This window comes from Balaenoptera ricei, chromosome 1 (genome assembly GCF_028023285.1).
Source record: "Balaenoptera ricei isolate mBalRic1 chromosome 1, mBalRic1.hap2, whole genome shotgun sequence".
In the NCBI taxonomy this organism is placed as follows: Eukaryota; Metazoa; Chordata; class Mammalia; order Artiodactyla; family Balaenopteridae; genus Balaenoptera; species Balaenoptera ricei.
In genome coordinates, this window is record NC_082639.1 from 5954167 (window position 1) to 5972918 (window position 18752).

General features: G+C 46.7%; 1 protein-coding gene across 1 annotated transcript; it reads right to left on the bottom strand.

The window, feature by feature from the left end:
- Nucleotides 1-338: 338 nt before the first annotated feature.
- On the bottom strand, nucleotides 339-14354 carry ERRFI1 (ERBB receptor feedback inhibitor 1). Its single transcript, XM_059911770.1, has 4 exons — nucleotides 14222-14354; nucleotides 4032-4229; nucleotides 3846-3922; nucleotides 339-2986 (listed from the first exon to the last, which is right to left on the bottom strand). The coding sequence occupies exons 2-4, from the start codon at nucleotides 4151-4153 to the stop codon at nucleotides 1806-1808; spliced, it is 1380 nt and encodes a 459-aa protein (XP_059767753.1). The 5' UTR covers nucleotides 4154-4229; nucleotides 14222-14354; the 3' UTR covers nucleotides 339-1805.
- Between the last annotated feature and the right edge of the window lie 4398 nt (nucleotides 14355-18752).

An 18752-nucleotide genomic window follows, 5' to 3' on the forward strand; every position in this document is an offset into this window, starting at 1 on the left:
GGGGACGCCCCTCCCCAGAAGGAATCTGTTTCCACAGCAACAAACCAGCATCAATTCAGACGCACCTTCTTAATTGTTATAGGTAAATACAAACAGCTCGTTTTCACTGTCTGTATACTACTTAAATGTACATTGCTTAAATCGTTTGTCATTTTAGGGAATGGTGGTAAATTTCAAGCCTATGTTAGACTGCTTAAAAATCTTCCCTTGTGCTTAAAAATGGTCATGTTGTCATATTACTCGAGACACAAAATTTTATAAGAGTGTAGGCAAGAAACATTATTAACGGTGTCATAAATAAGTATTATAACTTTATTAAAATGAAAAGACAATATTCAAAATAATGCAACAGAAATGAATAAAATCCTTTGTCCAATACTGTACACATAAATGCAGAAATCAGTGCATTTTTCTAAAGCATGTTTTAACCTTCATTTAGTTCATACTAAAATATAAGCTTTAAATAGCTCAAATAACATCACTCAGCAGTTTAAACTGTAAACAGCTTGTTTAATATGAAGAACATCCCAGTAAGGTACTTCTGTTACTGAGCACCATCTCCTTTGTGCGGCTCTACACAAGATAAATACAGCGAAGCTTGTGAAAATGGGAACGTGAGCTCTGTGTCTCAGCGAATCCGAGCGGAGCAGCGGACTGTGAGAGTTTCCACAGCAGGTGCTGAGGTGACCTCTGCTCTTAAGACATACTGGGCTGTTGGTCAGAAGTGTTTTACTTAAAAAGCAAACAATCCCCAGGAAATACTGAAGAGGAACCAGCAACACAAGGCCAGCTTGTGTTGTATTCGTTTATTTATACAGTCTAAAAAAGGGGAGGGAAAAAACCCAAGACAAAAAAACAAGAAACAAACAAACAAAAAAACCACGACACACGTCCCCACACAGATCCTCTCAAGCGCATTGCTGTTTCATTATTGCTTCAACTGACATCCTCAGCACTGGCGAAGAGTTTAGTTTGTTTTCCCCCGAGCGCCCTGTGTTTCGGGGGTTGGGGGAGGTGTAGAATACAGCAGGAATGGTAAGGAAAAATGATTGACTAATTCTGTTACCTTCCCATTTTTCAAGATGTGAGACATGGACAGGTGAGAATACAGTACCAAATATGTGGCCATCCCTCCCCTCAACAGACCAGAAAGCAAGACCTAAAGGATTTAGCTCTTGGGATGACTTGAACGAGGCAGGTTAAGTCACGGAAAGAACGAATGGCCTGCCCTCCATGGAAAAACTGTTGCAAAAATGAATGAGGCAAAACAGAACAGACCTCAGAGCCAGAAATCCTCAAACTTAGTAAGCAGAAATAGTTGGTTTTTTGTGTGTGTGTTTTTTTAATGATTTTGATCTAAACGATACTGTATTCTGTATTCTCTTCCACTTGCTCAGTTTTCAGTCTATCAGGAGCCATCCTCCAGCTTTAGTTTTTATCATTCTAAATATATATTACTCTAAGATAGCAACTACTTGGTTAACTTGCAACTAGGATCTACGATTTTACCACAAGTGTAGGTACGGGTGCGTAACGTGCGCACGTACAGAAATGTCCCCATCCTTCCTTCCCTCATCACATCTTTAAATCACAGACTTGAGCAGACTTCTCTCCGCCGCTGACACGGTCAGGGATGCTCAGTGCGGCAGCACCTCACGACCCTCTAAAGCCTTCTCTTCAAGACACACAGTTCGAGTCTCTGACCCTGCGACCTGCGCCGTCTTCCTGTGAACCGCCATCAGGCTGGAGAACGGCAGGAGAACCGCTGGCTGCTGCGGCACCTCTGCTGAGCCAGGACCCAGGGTCTAAGGGGAAACCACGTAGGAGAAATGTCTGCGCTTCGCGTGGCCTGCCAGATCCACTCTTGGTTTCGAGTCCAGCTTTTCTGGGGCCGAAAAGACACCGCCATCGGCAGGGAGGGGCTGGATGGGGGTGCTCGCGTGTGTCTCTTCTGCTTCCCTAAAAAACTTTTCATATTTGTCCAGGTAGGGCGGCCTCTCGGGGAGCAGGTAATAATGCGTTGAGCTCACCTTCTTCCCGTTTTCAATGATGGGCAGTATGCAGGGGACCTTACCGGCGGCCCCCTCGCTGTGCTGTCTCTGCAGGGCTTTGCTGCTCACGTACTTGGGGTCGGGGGCAAAGCTCTGCGTGGGGGGCATGACCCCGTTGAGGTAAGACGGGAGACTTTTGGGGCTCGGGGTGCGGGAGTTACTCCGGGACAAGGGTTCTCTCGGCGGGACTTTGGGGGGCCTGTCCTCGTCGCTGTAGGTGCTGGAAGTGACTTCGGCCGACCACCTTCTGTAGTCCGGCTTGGCCGGCCGGGGAGGGATGGGGACCCGGGGGGGCACCTCGGGCTTGTCGTCGTCGGAGTTGGGAGAAGCCCTGTGCACGTAGCTGGAGATCCTGATGGCCGGCTTGTTAAAGGACCCTGCGGGGCCTGAGTGAGACCTCCTCAGTCTCCGGTGGGCCTGGGACGGAGGGGGGTTGGCGCTCGTCCCCCCGGCAGCCTGGTCGTGCGCCTGGCTGAGATCCGCGGCCGAGACGGCCGGGGTGTCGAAATACGCGTAGTTGATCTGTCCGCACCCTCGGAAGCTGCGTCTGCCGGGGCCGTCGGGTCTGAAGTCGGAGAGCGCGCAGTCTTCTAGAAGGAAGTCCGTGTCCGAGCTGGTCAGGAACTCGACCTCGCAGTCCGTCTCGTCCAGGGAGAGGTCCTCGGAGATGGGCAGCGGCGGCAGGGGCCTGGAGCCCCGCTCGCAGGGAGCCACGCCAGGGAAGAGGGGCGGGGGCGTCTTGATGGGGGTGAGCGGGGGCGTGGAGGCACAGACCCCGTTCACTGCCAGCTTCTTCAACCCACACGCCACCCGGTCCTCCTGCTGCCCCCAGCCTTCACTCGGGGGGATGATGAGAGGGGGCAGGCGGGACTTGGCGGAGGGGCCGTGCTCTGGAAAGTGGCTCCCATTCATCGGAGCCGACCTGGAAGCGCGCCCTGGAAGGAACCCGAGAGGTTACCCAAGACCGACCGTGCTCGCCCTCAGCTGCCCGCGCTCCTGCCACCTTCTGCCGGGTCGCTCCTGGCCAAACACCCAGCCGCTGGAACGCCGAGCACACCCAGGCAAGCGCCGCGGGCGTCGGGTCTGCCCGGAGGTGGGGAACGCACCCGATCTGGTTCAGAGAACCAATGATCTCTTCTATCTGCCTCGGACGTGTGCGCGGCACATGCCCCCACGCCCCAGACAGGTTCTGTGACGTGTGCAGAATCCACAGAAGGCGAGCAGCGTGTAAGTTACGCGAGTGCCAGCCTGCGCCAACCTGGCCCTTTGGGAGGTGGGCCACACAGCACATGCAGGGCGGCCCTGAGACAGGACGAAGCCTCACCCGGCCCCTCGCGATACCGCGAGCCTGAGACGCGCCTGCGATGGGACAAGCAGCCCTGGGCAAAAATCTAAGGAGCGCCAGGTTCACGTTAGAAGGACTAACACACACACTCTTCTAAGTTTTTGTCAACACTTATACCGCTTTGTCACTTTCAAACGAGCATTCGAGGCTCGTCAGGAAGAAGAGAGATCCTGTCCGAGGTTCCTACAAGTGATTACGTCTCATCGCTGGGATGCCTTTAGAAGCTCACACCTCCACAGGGAGACCCAGCGACTCAGGCTGCGGTGCAAAGGCGGCTAAGAACACGCTTAGCTTCAGAATCTGTCGCCACTAGGGGTCCGGCTCCTGTCGGAAACGGCTCAGGTCGTTCCCTCATTTAGAAAATAACGCTGGAGGCCAAGCTCACGGCAGGGGCTGCCACCACCCTCCTCCCCAAGTGACAGGGGCGCCTGGGCTTTCAGGACACGTACCTATGGATGTTAGGTGCTCCTGCGCCGTCGAGTTCAGACTGTAGGCCATGGTTATGGGGTCGATGTTCAAAAAGCCGCTGAAAGGAAAGGACGGACACCTTGGTGTCAAACAGGCAGCAGTCGCGTCCCCGCCCTCACTCGGACGTCGCACACTCAGGCTCCAGCGGCCCCACGTCCTGCACTTACTTCTCAAACTCGCCGCGGCCCCCCCAGCAGGCCTTCAGGCTCCCCAGGGCTTGGCCATTGTGAAGAAACCCAGTTTTTAACGGGACTCTGATCTCCTGAGCAGCGACTCCGGCCATGGACATTGTGCCTTATTCTGGGAAGTCTTCAAACTCGTGAAGCCCAGGGAGGGATGTGTGGTCAGCCAGTGGTTTTCATTCCCTAGAGGGGACACAGAGGAGAGAGTAAAGGGAACAATCCCGAAACACGCGGAACTCGCCACGGTGAGAGAAGTTCGGGGGCTGTGGAATAGAAACGTTCCACGACCGACTTCCACTCAGTTCTTCCATTTTTATGTTACCTAGCTCTTACTTTTCAAGAGGGTACGGAAATGTAGACATGATAAGTCTTTTTTGGGGGGCGGGGGTATGTACTAATCCAGGATGTGAGATGCTTTCAGCCAACGGGATTCAGTCTGGGGGATACAGTCTGTCACCAGCGGAGGCAGAGCTCCTGCGCGCTGAGAGCTGCACAACACAGCGGCCTCACCCGCCAGAGCACACACGCCGACCTTCCAGTGTGTGGCTGTGTTGAGAGTGGAGCTCATCCCACCCCGACCCCCGAGCTACACAAGTAATTTCAGAAATTACTGTGCTCGAATCTGCAGCACTAATATTCTCTAAGACCCAACGCTTTGATGAAGCAGGAGAGTCTACACTCGGCCCCTGATAACCAACCCCACAAGCCCAGCATTCACTTGGATTCTGTATTTCGGGGTGGGCCCCGGGAAGACAAATTCTCCAGTTATTACTTTTGCGAGAATAAAGAAATCGTTACATATGAAGATACTCGTTTCCACTCTCCTGTGGAAATCAAGTTCTGCAGGATGACCGGCTTCGGCAGAGGCCTGGATGGCGTCCTCCTCCCTTTTAGAGGCAAACTGAAGACTGCATTCTCCACATTCTCCCCTGTGAAGTGCCTAGTAATTTATGTCTGTCCTGCCTAGCTGCGAGGCATGGATTACAGCTTTCTTAGCCCAGCAGTTCCTCACCTTCAGACCCCTCCGCCCCCTTGTCAGATGTGTCTGGCGTCCCCAGTCCCCATTTTCCGTATTCATTACCGAGGTGCATCGGTTATTAGCATCCAGGTCTGCCCTGTCTTCAGACATGCATGTTTGCTTAGAATAAGGTGAGGATGTCACTTGTCAAGTCTCCGTGTTACATTGACCCCCTGTGCGATGTGTACATACACTTTCTAACGCTTTCTCATTCTCTTGGCAAGTATTTTTGCACAAACCGAGAGAGCTGGGCGCCGTGCTGAGGACTGTGGGTGACACAAGACGAGTGAGATGGGTGCTGTGCTGGGGGAGGGGCACGCAGGTCAGAGTTTTGTTTCAGGGTCAAATCCGTCACCCCCTACAAGACTGTGAGCTCAGGAAAGAGGCTGCGCCCCAATCATTAATTTCACCACCTGAACAGGTGTTAGCAGGTGCTCAGTAAGTGAACGTCTGTTGAATAGATGTTTGTACAATGCCATCTAACTATTAGTATTGTCAGCATCAAGTGAATGTATACAATATGTAAGGCATAGGGTTTATTTTTTGTTTTTTTTAAAGCTAAGGGTCTAAAAAAACACTCTGCAAATGTTTATGATTCATTTTTTTTCACGTAAAAAGGAATGCAGACAGCAATGTTTCAGTGACAAAGGAGGACGGGGCCCGATCAGCCCTTCTCAGCTTTTTACTCTCCCAAAGTCAGCTGTTTTCATATACTAGGCAGAGATTTCAACAGGTTTAAAATATTATTTCTAATAGTCAAGCATTATCTTTCTTTCATCGGTCTCTAAAGATATGTGATTAAGAAGAGGGGGGAAAAAAACCCCCATCATTTCAGAAATCTAAGTTATTGGGAGGTCTTTTTTTTGTTGTTTCTGAGGGTTGGTTTTTAAGATCAGGAACAAAGCAAATGTGTTTTTACTTCCCCTGAATGCAGTTAAGCTCTAAGAAAAATTTAAGATACAATCTTTAGCAAAAAATTGCTAGACACGCCCTCTCTGTCCCTGCCCGGTGGTCTAGGGTGCTGTTTCTGAGCAATCTGCGAGCCCTGGCAGGACGGCAGGGACAGTATCTGTGGCGATAGAAAATTGAAAGGCCAGATAGGAAGAAGAATATGGTATCTGACTGGTTTGAAAGCACACGTTTGAAGATCGCCCATCCAGATTACGGGAAAGTGCTGCAGGGGATGGTGGAGGCCCAGCCCTCACCTGTCTGCAGGCCAGCAAGAACTACCAGTAATTACTGTGGGTCGGCCTCCGAATGCCATCTAAATCTTCGCTTTCAACAGGGTGATTGTGTAACCATCGCCTCTGCTGAAATGGCCTCGGAATTCTGGACTTCCATTTCAGTGGTCCCTTAACATTATGTACACGTTCTAGAAAAAGTTATTTTTCGGTCATTGTTTCCATCACCTCCTTGTTAAGCTTTCTTAAGAAAAAAAAAAATTTTTTTTTTTTTTTTTAGTATAAAAAGAATTGTGTTCACTGAGGCAGCTCGCTTGTGACCACAATAGTGTCTTTGTGCATTCATCGAAGGTGACCTGCCTCTACATTTCAATGGGGAATTGTGAATGGGCCATGTTATGAAACTGTCCAAACTTCCCACTGGCTCGCACGGGGAGCTCCCAGGGCAGTGTCACTGTGTGCTCTCTTCTTCTGGAAAATAACTCCCAACTGTAGACTCAAAAAGGGGAACCTGCAGGGGGTCTGGAAGCAAACTTTTAAAGTGTGTTCCTCAGGTTGTAAACTCAACCACCTGGAATTATTTTATGCCTCTCTCAAAACTCTGGAAGTATTCAATGTGTATACTCCTCTGTAAAAAAAAAAAAAAAGAAAAAAAAGTCAATCAATTTGGTCAACCTCGAGTCAAAAAGAAACACGGCGCTCAAGTGAAATTTAACTGATGCTGCCGTGTCTCGAAGTTTGTTCCCTTATAACTGTAAAACTAGCTCTACCTTATGATTCATTAGGAAAACGGCTGCGAAAAGATACCTGCGTGGGAAAACCAGGATCTATAAGTCCAAGATGGCATTGTGTGATGAAATGCAAACATACGACAGCTAATGTGAATCCACTCAGCCTGGTATAGACCAGGGTCTCGATAACCTTGGGCATAGTAACTTTTCTAAAATACATGAACTAATTTTTAGCCTTTGTGTCAAAAATGCTGTTAAATACCCATCCCAGGTGTGAACTACTTTCTCCTGTTAACATCACTTTTGTTTTTTTAATTCAAGTAAAACAAAACAAAACAAAACAAAACCCCTAAAACCATCTGTTTCTCGAGGCTGTCCCTTTATTTTCTCTCCTTACAACCCGGCCCTGCCTGGAGTTCTGACCCCCCTCTAGGGCTTCAACTCTACGTTGACAGCTTCCCGAATCCCGAGTCCAGCCCAGGCGTCCAGCCCAGGCACAAGCCTCCACCTTGCATTTCCTATTGTCTGGTGATCACCTTTCCAGTCGGATGGTCCCCTGGCATCTCCAACTTTACTAACCAAAAGCCTCCTGTCACCCACTGCACATCCCCTCCCCCTTCCCAAACCAGTTCACAGTCTAAGCAGATCACAGGTCTCCGAAAGGCACCATTTTTAACCTGAGTTACAGCAGATGTACATTCAATCGCCAAGGTCCACAGCTTATTTCTACGCCGTTTCTCAAATCTATCTTCCTTCCGTCCCGATCTGCCTCGGGTCTGAAAGCCCCCCACCCACCCTGCACACCAGATCGCCGTCCCTCATCTCCCACTACTCTGACATCGTCAACGTCTTCAAAGGCTTCTCAGTGAAAGCTGCTCGGTCTGGCACTGAAGGCCTTCCCAACGAGGCCCCCATCTACCTTTCTCAAGCTCTTGCCTCTCCTTTCCCCAGTCGATGTTAGGAATCAATTTAGGCTTCAGGGCCACCCTCTCCAGGAACCCGCTCCCTTGGGAGAAGCCAGAGGAGGATCTCCAGGGCTCGGGTTATTCTGTGCCCCTGGTCCCCTTCTATCAGCCTAACTTTCTGGGACAGCACTCCCACCGCCCCAGCAGATCCTGACCTCATTCATTTCTGACACATACTTAGTAAGTGGATTTTGAGAAAATATTCATCTCATTTTTAAAAAAGTAATTACATGAAAGAGTCATGTAATTTATAATACAAACCAGTGAAGAAGGGGAAAAACACAGGTTTGTAAGGGATAAACTTCACATTTGCTGACGCTGCCCAATTATAACAGAACAAGTCTATGGCAGGTAGCCAGCAAGGAATTTTCAATAAATTCATTTCCAAAATCCAAAGGGGACAGTTTGAGACTGGGTAAAAAAATTAGAACCTTAAATGGTTAACAATGTAACTTTCCCAACTGGCATCTGGTACTAAGTGTCTACTTAAAGCAATCAGTGGATGCTTTCTAGAAACACTGAATTTCACCTTCTCCTCTCTTCTGGATTGTAACACACCTCCCGTGTTTTTATTGCTAAATTTAAGGTCATTTTCCTTAAAAAAAAAAAAAAAAAAAGGGTTACACCCAAAAGCACATTGCACATTCTTTATCCAATAGGTGAAATCACATGCCTTTTGCTTGAGGATAGCCTCTGAGACTGTTCTTTAAAAACCAGGCTACCTTCAGACAATAACCTAGATAGGCTTACCTGGCCACAGATCTCATTAATAAATCTCAGAGGCAATCCACAAGAGGGGGAGGGGCACATTTTTGTCACACAACTCATCCAGTTCTGCCCAGTGCTTCCTTATTTAAAAGCGTGACGTAATTTCCTTCTTTCAATCTGGTTTAAGAACCTGATTTCTGTTTATTCAGGGTGATAAATGGTCTTCTCAGCTGCATTTAACAATTACCTACCTACCTATTTCCATACCCAGGGAGATAGAAGGTAACTATATTCACAGCCAAAATCTGTGAAAAGAAACTGACTTAAGACCATGACAAATACCATGATTTCAGACCCTCCCCAAATAAACCAACTCATCTTTCATTTTGAAGATGCCTAAAATAATCACCTTTGGGAAAATGAAAAAGAAAACAAAACAAAACCAAACCTCACTATTTTTACTGTGATTAGTGTCTAAAGCACTGGTGGCCAAGCGATCTGCACTGAAGGTTCAGTTTAGCTCTTTTACAGGATTTTAATTTCCGTTAATAAAAGGAGAAAACTTACTTATTTGACATTCCCCTAACACATTCAGTGTTTATGATCGCTATAGTGTTGTGTGGCCTGAGCTGATTCACTAAAAGCAGAAGATTCTTCAAAAATCACAGGCCCTAATTCAGGGTTTTTCTCGGATTTCACTTTAATAGGCACGATCTGGGGGAAGGGAGAAGGGCAGCAAGGTAGGTAGGAGTGCCCTTCTCCGTGCCCTGCTACTGCGGAAGCATCAACAGCCTCTGCATTCAATGCCCAGATGATTTAAAAGTGTGTTATATCAAGTTAGTAACACGTAACTAAACTCAGTGGTTTCAGTGAAGATGTGCGTGTAGCCCAGTTCGGTGGGGATGGACGTTTTGTCCTCCTGCAGCCCTGCACCTGGCCCATAATGGCCCACTTGTAGGTGGTAAAAACCAAGGCAACCAGGAAAATGTTTTATCTTCACACTGTCGCAGTCAAAGCTAGGTGACCTAAGTTCTGAAATAATTCAGAATATTCTCCAGCTAAGTCTTTTAAGAAATGGCAAGCCGACAGAAAACGTATTCCTTCAACTACCATGGTCACCGACAGCCTCTGGATTCCCTCAGTCTCCTACGCGGCTTTGGTGACAGAGCAGAAACGCCCCACAGCAGGAATGGATTCTTTTGTCCTTTGTCCTTTTCCTACAGAGCACTATAGCACCAGCAGAACACAAAGACACACCGGGCGGAAAAATATTATTCCTTTTAAACATACACACGGTAGATTTCTAATTGTAAAAGATACACGATTTCTATTCAAATTTTAATGGCAGTGAGCACAACAGTCTAATGATAGGAAGCGAGTCTTTAAAACTTCAAATTTAATTAATGAGCGTTTAAGTCACCCAGTGGGTAATTCGAGATTGTTACAGTGAACAGAAACCCAGTAAGGATAATAACTAGTTCACTGGACACTTACCTGACAGGCTTTGTTCCAAGTGCTTTCTGTGTATTAACTAATTTAATCCTCTCCACAACCCTGGGAGGTGGGTGCCTATTACCACCCTCCTTTACAGCCGAGGAGCCGGAAGTGCAGAGCTCAGGAACTTGGGGCCCAGACTTGAGCCAGGCTCTTCCCACACACCACACGGCTCTCCAAGCTCTTAATTAAACCGGGGGAAGATCTGACCCACTACGATGCTCAAGGTTTCAGGGTGGCTCAGACAGACCGTCCTGGGGCTTCGCTGCCTGGTAATGGTTTTTTCTTGGGCAACCTTCAGCCTATGAAAGTTCCTATTTTACTTCAACTCCCCCAAATTCTCCTGTACAAGTTATTACTTGCAGGTCTCTCCTATGTATCCTCTGGAAAGGGTGGGTTAAGGTTATCAGTCTGATATTCTGTGACCACTTCAAACAGTTCTTTGAAACCGTCAACCTTCAGTGACACGTGGATGCCCCAGCATCATATAACCGTTACAAGATGGTATTTGATATACGCGGGTCTGTCTCCGCCCGTACAAAGGGGTCCCTACATATACCCAAGGGGCCTCCTTTTAATCCACTCCCAGCATGGATCCCTGTGGGGCGTGATAATCAGGCTCTATTGTAAAATCCAGAATTTAATGATAGAATGTCTTGTATTTGGAAAGCGGTCCACAGATGACAAAACACTTTCTAACGTGTTATCTCACTTGATCCCCAAGGCATCCCTGTAAGAGGAGGCAGGGATTACAGTCGCCATTTTGCAGAGGAGGAAATGAAGTGAGGTTAAGCATCTTCCTGTTGGCAAAGGGCCATCGCGGCTCTTCTGCCCTGTAATCTAGCATTTTCCCCACTACACTTTCACCACCTCTCCTTTCTAGACCGTCTTCATTTCAGGCGACAGCTACGTTTCTCCTCCTGACATTCTTGGTTACAGATGGAGAAACTGACACAAAGGACAGGACCCAAGCGCTGGTCAGCTGCGCAGAGAAGACTGAACTCAGCTCATGCATTTGGCTCACTGGTTTTTAGAGGGCAGGGCTTCATTATTTTCACAAATAAGTTATCGGATGCTTATTCTGGACTAGATACGACGCTAGGTGGTGCTGCCTAAGGTTCAGTCTAGCGAGGAGAGAGGTAAGAGGTAAGCACACAATTTCAGATTGTGGTCACTTCCAAGGGAATGAGCGGGGAGCAGGAGAGGGCAAGGAGGCAGAAGAACCTATTCACACAGGTGGCTAGGGAAGGCTTCTCTCAGGTGACTTTTAAAATTTGAATCTAAAGGATGAAAAAAAAAGGCAGCCATGAGAAGAGTCAGGAGAAGAGCATTCCGCGCAGAGAGGAACAGTATTTTCAAATCCCAATTTGTAACTCATCGAGTTTCATATTCTGGGGGTCTTTAACAAGAGCTTTTGGACAATGTCTTCTCATCCTGACCTTCCTACTGTTTCCTCTGTTAAACTGTAATCTTTTGTTGAATCACGGCACTTTGGAGTTGAAAATGGCTACGTCATGTAGCCAGAGCCCCATATTTAAAAAATACATTCAACGGCCTTTTGGTAATACTGCCCAATTTTATGGTATAAGGAATTGGATTCAAGTATCAACGAGGACTCCAAACCGCAGAATCGTTTTTTCTTTTCTGAAATCTGAATCCCACATTAACTTCCCCCTACCTTAAAACGAACTTCTGTATTTAAGCTAGTAACGTACGTTCAGAACCCCAAAACTCACCACTTTTACCTATCTTTACAAAGCATGTTTATACTGTGCGAATAATGCCAGAATGCCACAACTGGATTTCGTTTATCTAGTGCGTTATCCCGATCAGCTTCTATAACGCATTGCCAAACACGAGCACCAAAGGATGCTACAGAAATCCTGATGATGAGGTACCCACACAAATGCATTTAGCTTAAGAGCAGACTCTCTCTGTGGCGGGAGTCTGTGACATTCCAATTCCTGGAATTACCCCTGGCACCACCTTTCCCCTCCTCTGGTCACCTTTTGAAAGCAACCTCATGGTATGTAGACATTCAGGTCAGTTTCAAGCATGTTAGATTGCACCTGTAATTTAGGTGACTTGATTTTTTTTCTTTTTAATTTATTTTGGCTGTGCCGGCTCTTAGCTGCGGCACGTGGGATCTTTAGTTGCAGCATGCGGGCTTCTTAGTTGCGGCATGCATGCGGGATCTAGTTCCCTGACCAGGGATCGAACCCGGGTCCCCTGCATTGGGAGTGCCGAGTCTTATCCACTGGACCACCAGGGAAGTCCCAGGTGACTTGCTTTTAAAAGCTACCATTACTATTAGCAGAAAGGAAGTATTATCTGGTTCATCCTCTGAGGAGCAGCAGTTATTTTCACACAAAAACTCAAGTCTACAGTATAATTAAATTTCACAGAAAGAGCAACTAGAATCGACTGTGAACCGAAAGTAGGAAACCCAGTGCATCACGACAGTGGTTTTCCCTATCTGCCAAAAATATGAATAACTCAGACATTTCATAACGGCCATTAAAAAAAAAAAACAACAGATTTGCTTTCCGAACTTTATCAGTGACTGGTCCTATCCTGCTGAGCTTTAAAATGTAAAATATGCTTTCCTGCAATTATTTATCAGTCATCAACTATGTGCAAAGCTGCATAAGACAGAAGTTGTGCAAGGCAGGGTTCCTGCCCTTAAGGAGTTTACAGTCTAATATCTGTTGGGTTATAAATTATTACTCCCAGACCTCTCCCACCTACCATTAAGTGTCCACAAGAACACACAGCTGAAAAGGAAACTTCTGTATGAAGTGAAGGCAATGACAAACAGTGTCTGAACTCCATGCTAAAACCAATATGTATTTCTCTTCAAATTTGCTAATATCTGGAAAAGAGCTTGATTGATGACATACTGGTAATCAATCATAGTCGGCCTGTTAACAAGCAACCGACTTCTTTTATTTTGGTCTTAGCGAAATTTGGTCATTTTCTGAAATGGGTACCAAAATGCCTTTGTTTAAGGAAAACTTCACTTACAACTATATAGTTCCAGTAAGGATTTTTAAAAAAAGAAAAAGAAAAAGAAAGAAATGCAGTTAAAAAAAGAAGGCAAAACCAGATATGGTGAACTTATTTAGATGCTTCAGTCTCCTGAACAAACGTATCCCCACTGCATTCTTAACAGATTTATAAAAGCCTGAAACTTCGTAGAACACTTGTTCTCCAGAAGGGGGGGGAAAAGGCATTTTAACCTCACCTTTCTTCACCCCCGACAGTTGCCTAGAAACCAGTCCTGCCCTACCTGTGTTGCAGGTGCACCTAAAGTCACCAACACATCTCTTTTAAAGCTACAGTCTCTATTCTGATTGCACTTACGTTTATGACTAACACTCTACTCATATTTTTTTATCAGGTAAGAGACTGGTTTCTTTCGAGCAATGACGAAATCTTAATAAAGACTTTGCAAGCACCAATCCAGTATCAATCCTGATAAAGGAGTCATCTAATTTGTATAAGACTATGATATACATATAAACACACACGTACACACACAACAAATGAATGTCCAATAAGTGTTCTCGTTTCGAACACAGAATTCTACAGTTCCTTCCCGTTTGAGGCAGCATTTAGGACCTTCACAGCAAAGAATCACGTTCCTGGGAGGAGGAGGAGGAGGAGGAGCAGGGGGAGGAGGAGGGCGCGGGGCTGCTCGGATGAATTAAGAACACCGACTGGGGATGACCGTCGTCGCCGAGACTAGGCAGAAGAACCGCGGGTCAGCACCGGCGCCGATCCCAGCCCCCCGCAGCTCCCAGGACATGGCTTGCGGGCGCGCGGTGTGGACCAGACTAGCGCAGCCCCCGGCGGGAGGAGGAAAGAGCCCGAGGCCGCCGCCAGCCCGCGGACGCAGGACCCCGGCTCGCCGCTCCCGGAGCCGCGTCCCTGGCGCCCCGGGCCGGCCCCTCCCTCCGTCCCGGGAGACTCCGCGCCGGGCGACCCTCTCCGCGCCCCGGGGACCCGCCCCGCGTCTGCAGCCGCCCGGAGCCCTGAGGGGCGCGGCGCCGCCCCCCCCACCCCGCAGGCCCCTTACCCCAGCGAAGCCGCGGCTGCCCCACGGCGCCCTCCCGCGCATGTCCGTCCCGGCTGTCTCAGCGCCGCGGGCTCAGGGGCCCGGACACCGCGCAGGCGCCTCGCCGCTCGCCGGCCGCCCGCTCCCACTAGCGTTCCCCACTTGCACTCGGCCGCCGTCGCCGCCTCACTATATAGTGAGTGGGCGGGGCCGTGACGTCGCCGCTCACCGCCCCACCTCCCCCGCGCAGCCAATCCCGGGCGCGAGCCGCTTAAAGGGGCGATATCGCGGCGGAGGCGCTCGCGTGGGATCCGGAGGCGCTCGCGTGGGGTCCGCCGTCGTCGCGCGGCTCCGCGGGGAAGCAGTCTTTGTCTCCCGCGGGCCGTGTTTCTGGGCCGCCGCGGTCTGGGCTCCTCCCCTCTGCCGGATCCTGGTAGCCGCTGCCCAGCTCCGAGAACCCCCTCCCGGGAATCTTCCTCTGAAGTGTGCGGGCCGCCCGGCCTCGGCCGCGGTTCCTGCCCGACCCAAAGGCAGCGCCGCGCCTCGCGCGGGGTTTCCACCGTTTCCAGCCCCAGGGAGGGTTTTGTCTTCCCCTGTCCGCGGGCCGCCGCCGCGTGGGTGGGCCGAGGGCACCGGGGGGAGGCGAGCGGAGCTTCTGCTGGGCCGGCCTCGGTGGGGGGGGGCGCGTCTGCCGTTTGCAGCCACGCGCTCACCACGAGGCTCGCGGGCCGCTGCGTGGGAGGGACAGCGCGGGACAGGGTGGGACAGTGTGGGACATCACGGGCAGCGCAAGACAAGGAAGAACAGAGTGAGTCATCGGAACCTTGAGGGACAGCGTAGGGCAGAGTGGGACCGTGTGAGACAGCGAGGGGCAGCGAGGTCACATTGGTGAGGGCCTTTCCTGGCAGGGTGCCCGGCCACCTCTCCTCTGACCACACGTTTGCCAACGGAGGCCAGGCCCTGGTGGCAGTTGACCCGGATAGGGCCGCCCACGGGCTTCCAGAAGCCCCCACCCCACCCCAACTCGGCGTCCGCTTGAGTTCCCAACCTCGTGTTTATTTAATAGACCCAGGCAGACCTCAACATCTCTTGGCATCAGGGCAACCACTGATGCCCAAGGACAAAACACCAGCAAACCGGCAGGAGGAGGTTTCTCGAGGCGCCGGTGATGCAACTTAGGCTTATAGTTTAACCGTAAAATAAATAATACAAATGATAACAAACCAAGAGTAACTAAAGTAAGAAAAAAAGCAAACAGACAGAAACCCTCCAGTTTTAACTAGAACAAATCCCCTGAATGGTACTCTCTATTGAGTAGAGGCCAGAGACCTCCTGCTGACCTCTTTGGTCTCCTCAGAGGCCCTTCTTGCATTTCAGCAGTAATGCCCAATAGTTAGACATTTAGCAGTACCTAATTGGGGTAGTTTAACATATGGAATGAGATTCCGACCTCATTATCAGGTTAACTATTAACCTTACACTCCATGAAGTGATTTGCCTTTTCTCCCCTATTATTTACTTACATTCTTTTAAATTTAATTCAAAGGCTTAATTCTGAATTCAAGGCCTTAGGAACTAAAAACAAAACAAAACAAAACTCTCTTTTATTTGCAAGATAAACAAATATTTAGCAGAGAGAGCTCTACCCCTCATTCTGATGGGCTCCTTCTGGACTACAGGGCTTCTTGGGTCATTTTCATGCCTCTGCTACTTAACAATTCAGTTATTCCATCTTTCTGTTAACTTTTCTTACTTACTGCCATTCGTGTAGTAGTATTTTAGAATGATGAAAATTAGTCACAACTAATTGCTAATTTTCTTACCAAATTAACTAGGTTTTTTACTCACAGACAATCTATCCAGATTTTTTTTCCCCATTTTGGTTTCATTTATGTTTACGGCTTACCCATACGCTATCAGTATAAAAAAAGGATCAGCCTGAGAACTTGCCAGAGAACATCTTTTCAGACCTCACAGTCCAGCATTTACTGAATGGGGACTTAGCCAAGCTCGAGTTTCATCCAAAAGGCACCCTGGTTGCACTCTTTCAAGTAACCACAATACAGCTGTAATTTGTGCTTTGGCCTTATTGGCATGCTTTTACATTCTCCTATTCATTAAACAGTGATAATCACCAGAGCAACCATCAAACACACCCCTTCTTTAGAGAAAGAAGATCAACAGGATACTCAGTATAGGGTTGAGAGCTGTATGATGGGCTGTTTTGGTAAATTATCAAAAAAAAAATCACAAAATCACATGAGTCATTCTGGATGAATATGATTTTTTCTTCTGATCTATTTAAAACTTGCAAAATAAACATCTTAAAAAATTTTTTAATTGACATATAGTTGATTTATGATGTGTCAATTTCAGGTGGAGAGCGAAGTGATTCAGTTATACATATCTATATGAATATATATATTCTTTTTTCTCTTCCATTATGGCTTATTACAAGATATTGAGTGTAGTTCCCTGTGCTATACAGTAGGTCCTTGTTGGTTATCTATTTTATATATACTAGTGTGTATATTTTAATCCCAAACTCCTAAATTTCCACCCCACCCCCACCCCCAGCGCCGGAAAATAAACATCTTGATTTATTCATTTTGGGGGAAAAACCAGTTAGAGCTGATGGCTTACTGAATTTTGCTTACAATAATACTCATACAATGTGGCTTTCTCAGCTGTGGATGAACTACATGAGAACACTTATACCCCACATATCTTTTATCTAAAACTCTATTAATGATATTTTGTAATAACACTGACATGTCAATAATATTGTGGAGTATTTGCGGAACAGTTTAAAAGGAAAATGCTAAGCCACTTGAAATGAACATTTTGTGTTTATCAAGTGATCATTCCATGACTTTTAACAGATTGGAACACTAGTCTAGAGGTTTAGGGAAAAAATACGCTCTTTGTACTGAATCTAGCATGTTTTAAATTATCTCCAGTAAGGAAGAAAGTTAAAGTCAGACAATGTTTTTTTTTTTACATCTCCCCAATCCATCTAATTTTGACGCCACCTCCCAAGGAATTTATATTGGCTGATTGTTATTTAATATAAAAAACCCCTAAATGTAACATCTAAAATGTTAGACTTACATCACATTGACCCAGATTATCACTTTGCACTTGCCCTTCTTTCAGAGTAAGAAGAGGCTGTCCTTGGAGTGAGAACAGGGGGAGGTTCTGGCTCAGAAACCTTAGGATCACAGTCTCTGCTTTCCTAAGGACATTGTTTCTTTCTGTCCTCTCCCAGTATTCCTGCAAGTCATGTGTAAGCACGCATGTGCTGGACAGGGCCTTATGACACTTCCAAATTTCTATTTGGATATTATGCGAATCCTGTAGAAGAGGATCACAACTTGGTGTTTATTCATCTTGATTATAGATGTTTTTGTGTTTTGGCTCTGTTTATAGAGACATATTTTAAAGTGAGACACTTTCTGCATTACTCTCTTAGTCCTAGAGCCTTTTCTATTCACAGTATATGTAGTTATGCACTTTTTAAAAAAACAATTTATAGATGTGTGCAATAAAAAAATACATGAGAATGGAAGAATTGCATTTCATAGAGGTCATTTGTTTAGTTGTCACTTTATGTTTTGGAAACATCTGGGCACACACACACACACACACATATTTATACAGTATTTCCAATAAACTTTGTGGATTACTTTAAACTTTCCCACTGATATGAGCCGAGATTCACCCATGGGAATTGCCTCATCAAATCAAAGTCTCCATGGAGCTTTCAAATTTAGCAGCCATTTGAAAAGTTGCATAGAAAAAGATTTCTTTACAACTTCCATTTTCCCCAGGGATATTAATTAGGGATATTACTCCCCCTTCTTAGCTTTTCCCCTAAAAAAAAAAAAAAAAAAAAAAAAAACAGAAAAGAAAGAAAAAGAAATACATGCAGTATGCCATCTACTAGTTTAAGTGTCAGGGCCAGGGTCTGCCTGCTTTTGCTTAGTATGAGTTTTGGAGGGCTATTTGTATAGTTTGTTTTTAATTGAGCCACTTTTTCGTTTACTTAATGCTCCCTTAACCAACATTGGATGCTATTGGCTGTTAATATATTTCTAGTTTTATCCCATTTCTAGAACTTAAAACCTTTAGAAATTTTTTAGTGTCCTATAGATACACTAATTTAATAAACAGATGTTAACGAGACAATTTTTTCAAATTTCTTTAAAACACTAATCTGATTTTTATCTTCAGATTTTAACATGACATTTTCTTCCAAGTAAATGCTGTATTTCCCATTAGCTGGCCAGTAGGGTGTGCTCTAGTCCCTTGACAAATTAATTAATTAATTAATTAATTAAAAATATTAATGTCAACTCTTCATTAAGAGATTTCAGAAATATATTTCACTCCTTCATTGCCATCGACACAGATGAGGTATGTTTACCTAGACACAAGCGAATAGTTCAGCAAACACAACATATATGGAAAGTTAAATTGTTATGTTAAAACAAGAAAACAGAGATGTTTCCTTCTTTGGATTTAGCTCTAATATAACTTGGGGGCTTCCCTG

Excerpts from the sequence above, each read along its gene's own strand:
- ERRFI1 (XM_059911770.1), bottom strand. The coding sequence starts at position 4,153 with ATGTCCATGGCCGGAGTCGCTGCTCAGGAGATCAGAGTCCCGTTAAAA. Across the intron at positions 3,923-4,031 it reads GGCCGCGGCGAGTTTGAGAA|CGGCTTTTTGAACATCGACC; the intron begins GTAAGTGCAGGA and ends CTTTCCTTTCAG. Across the intron at positions 2,987-3,845 it reads GGAGCACCTAACATCCATAG|GGCGCGCTTCCAGGTCGGCT; the intron begins GTACGTGTCCTG and ends GGTTCCTTCCAG.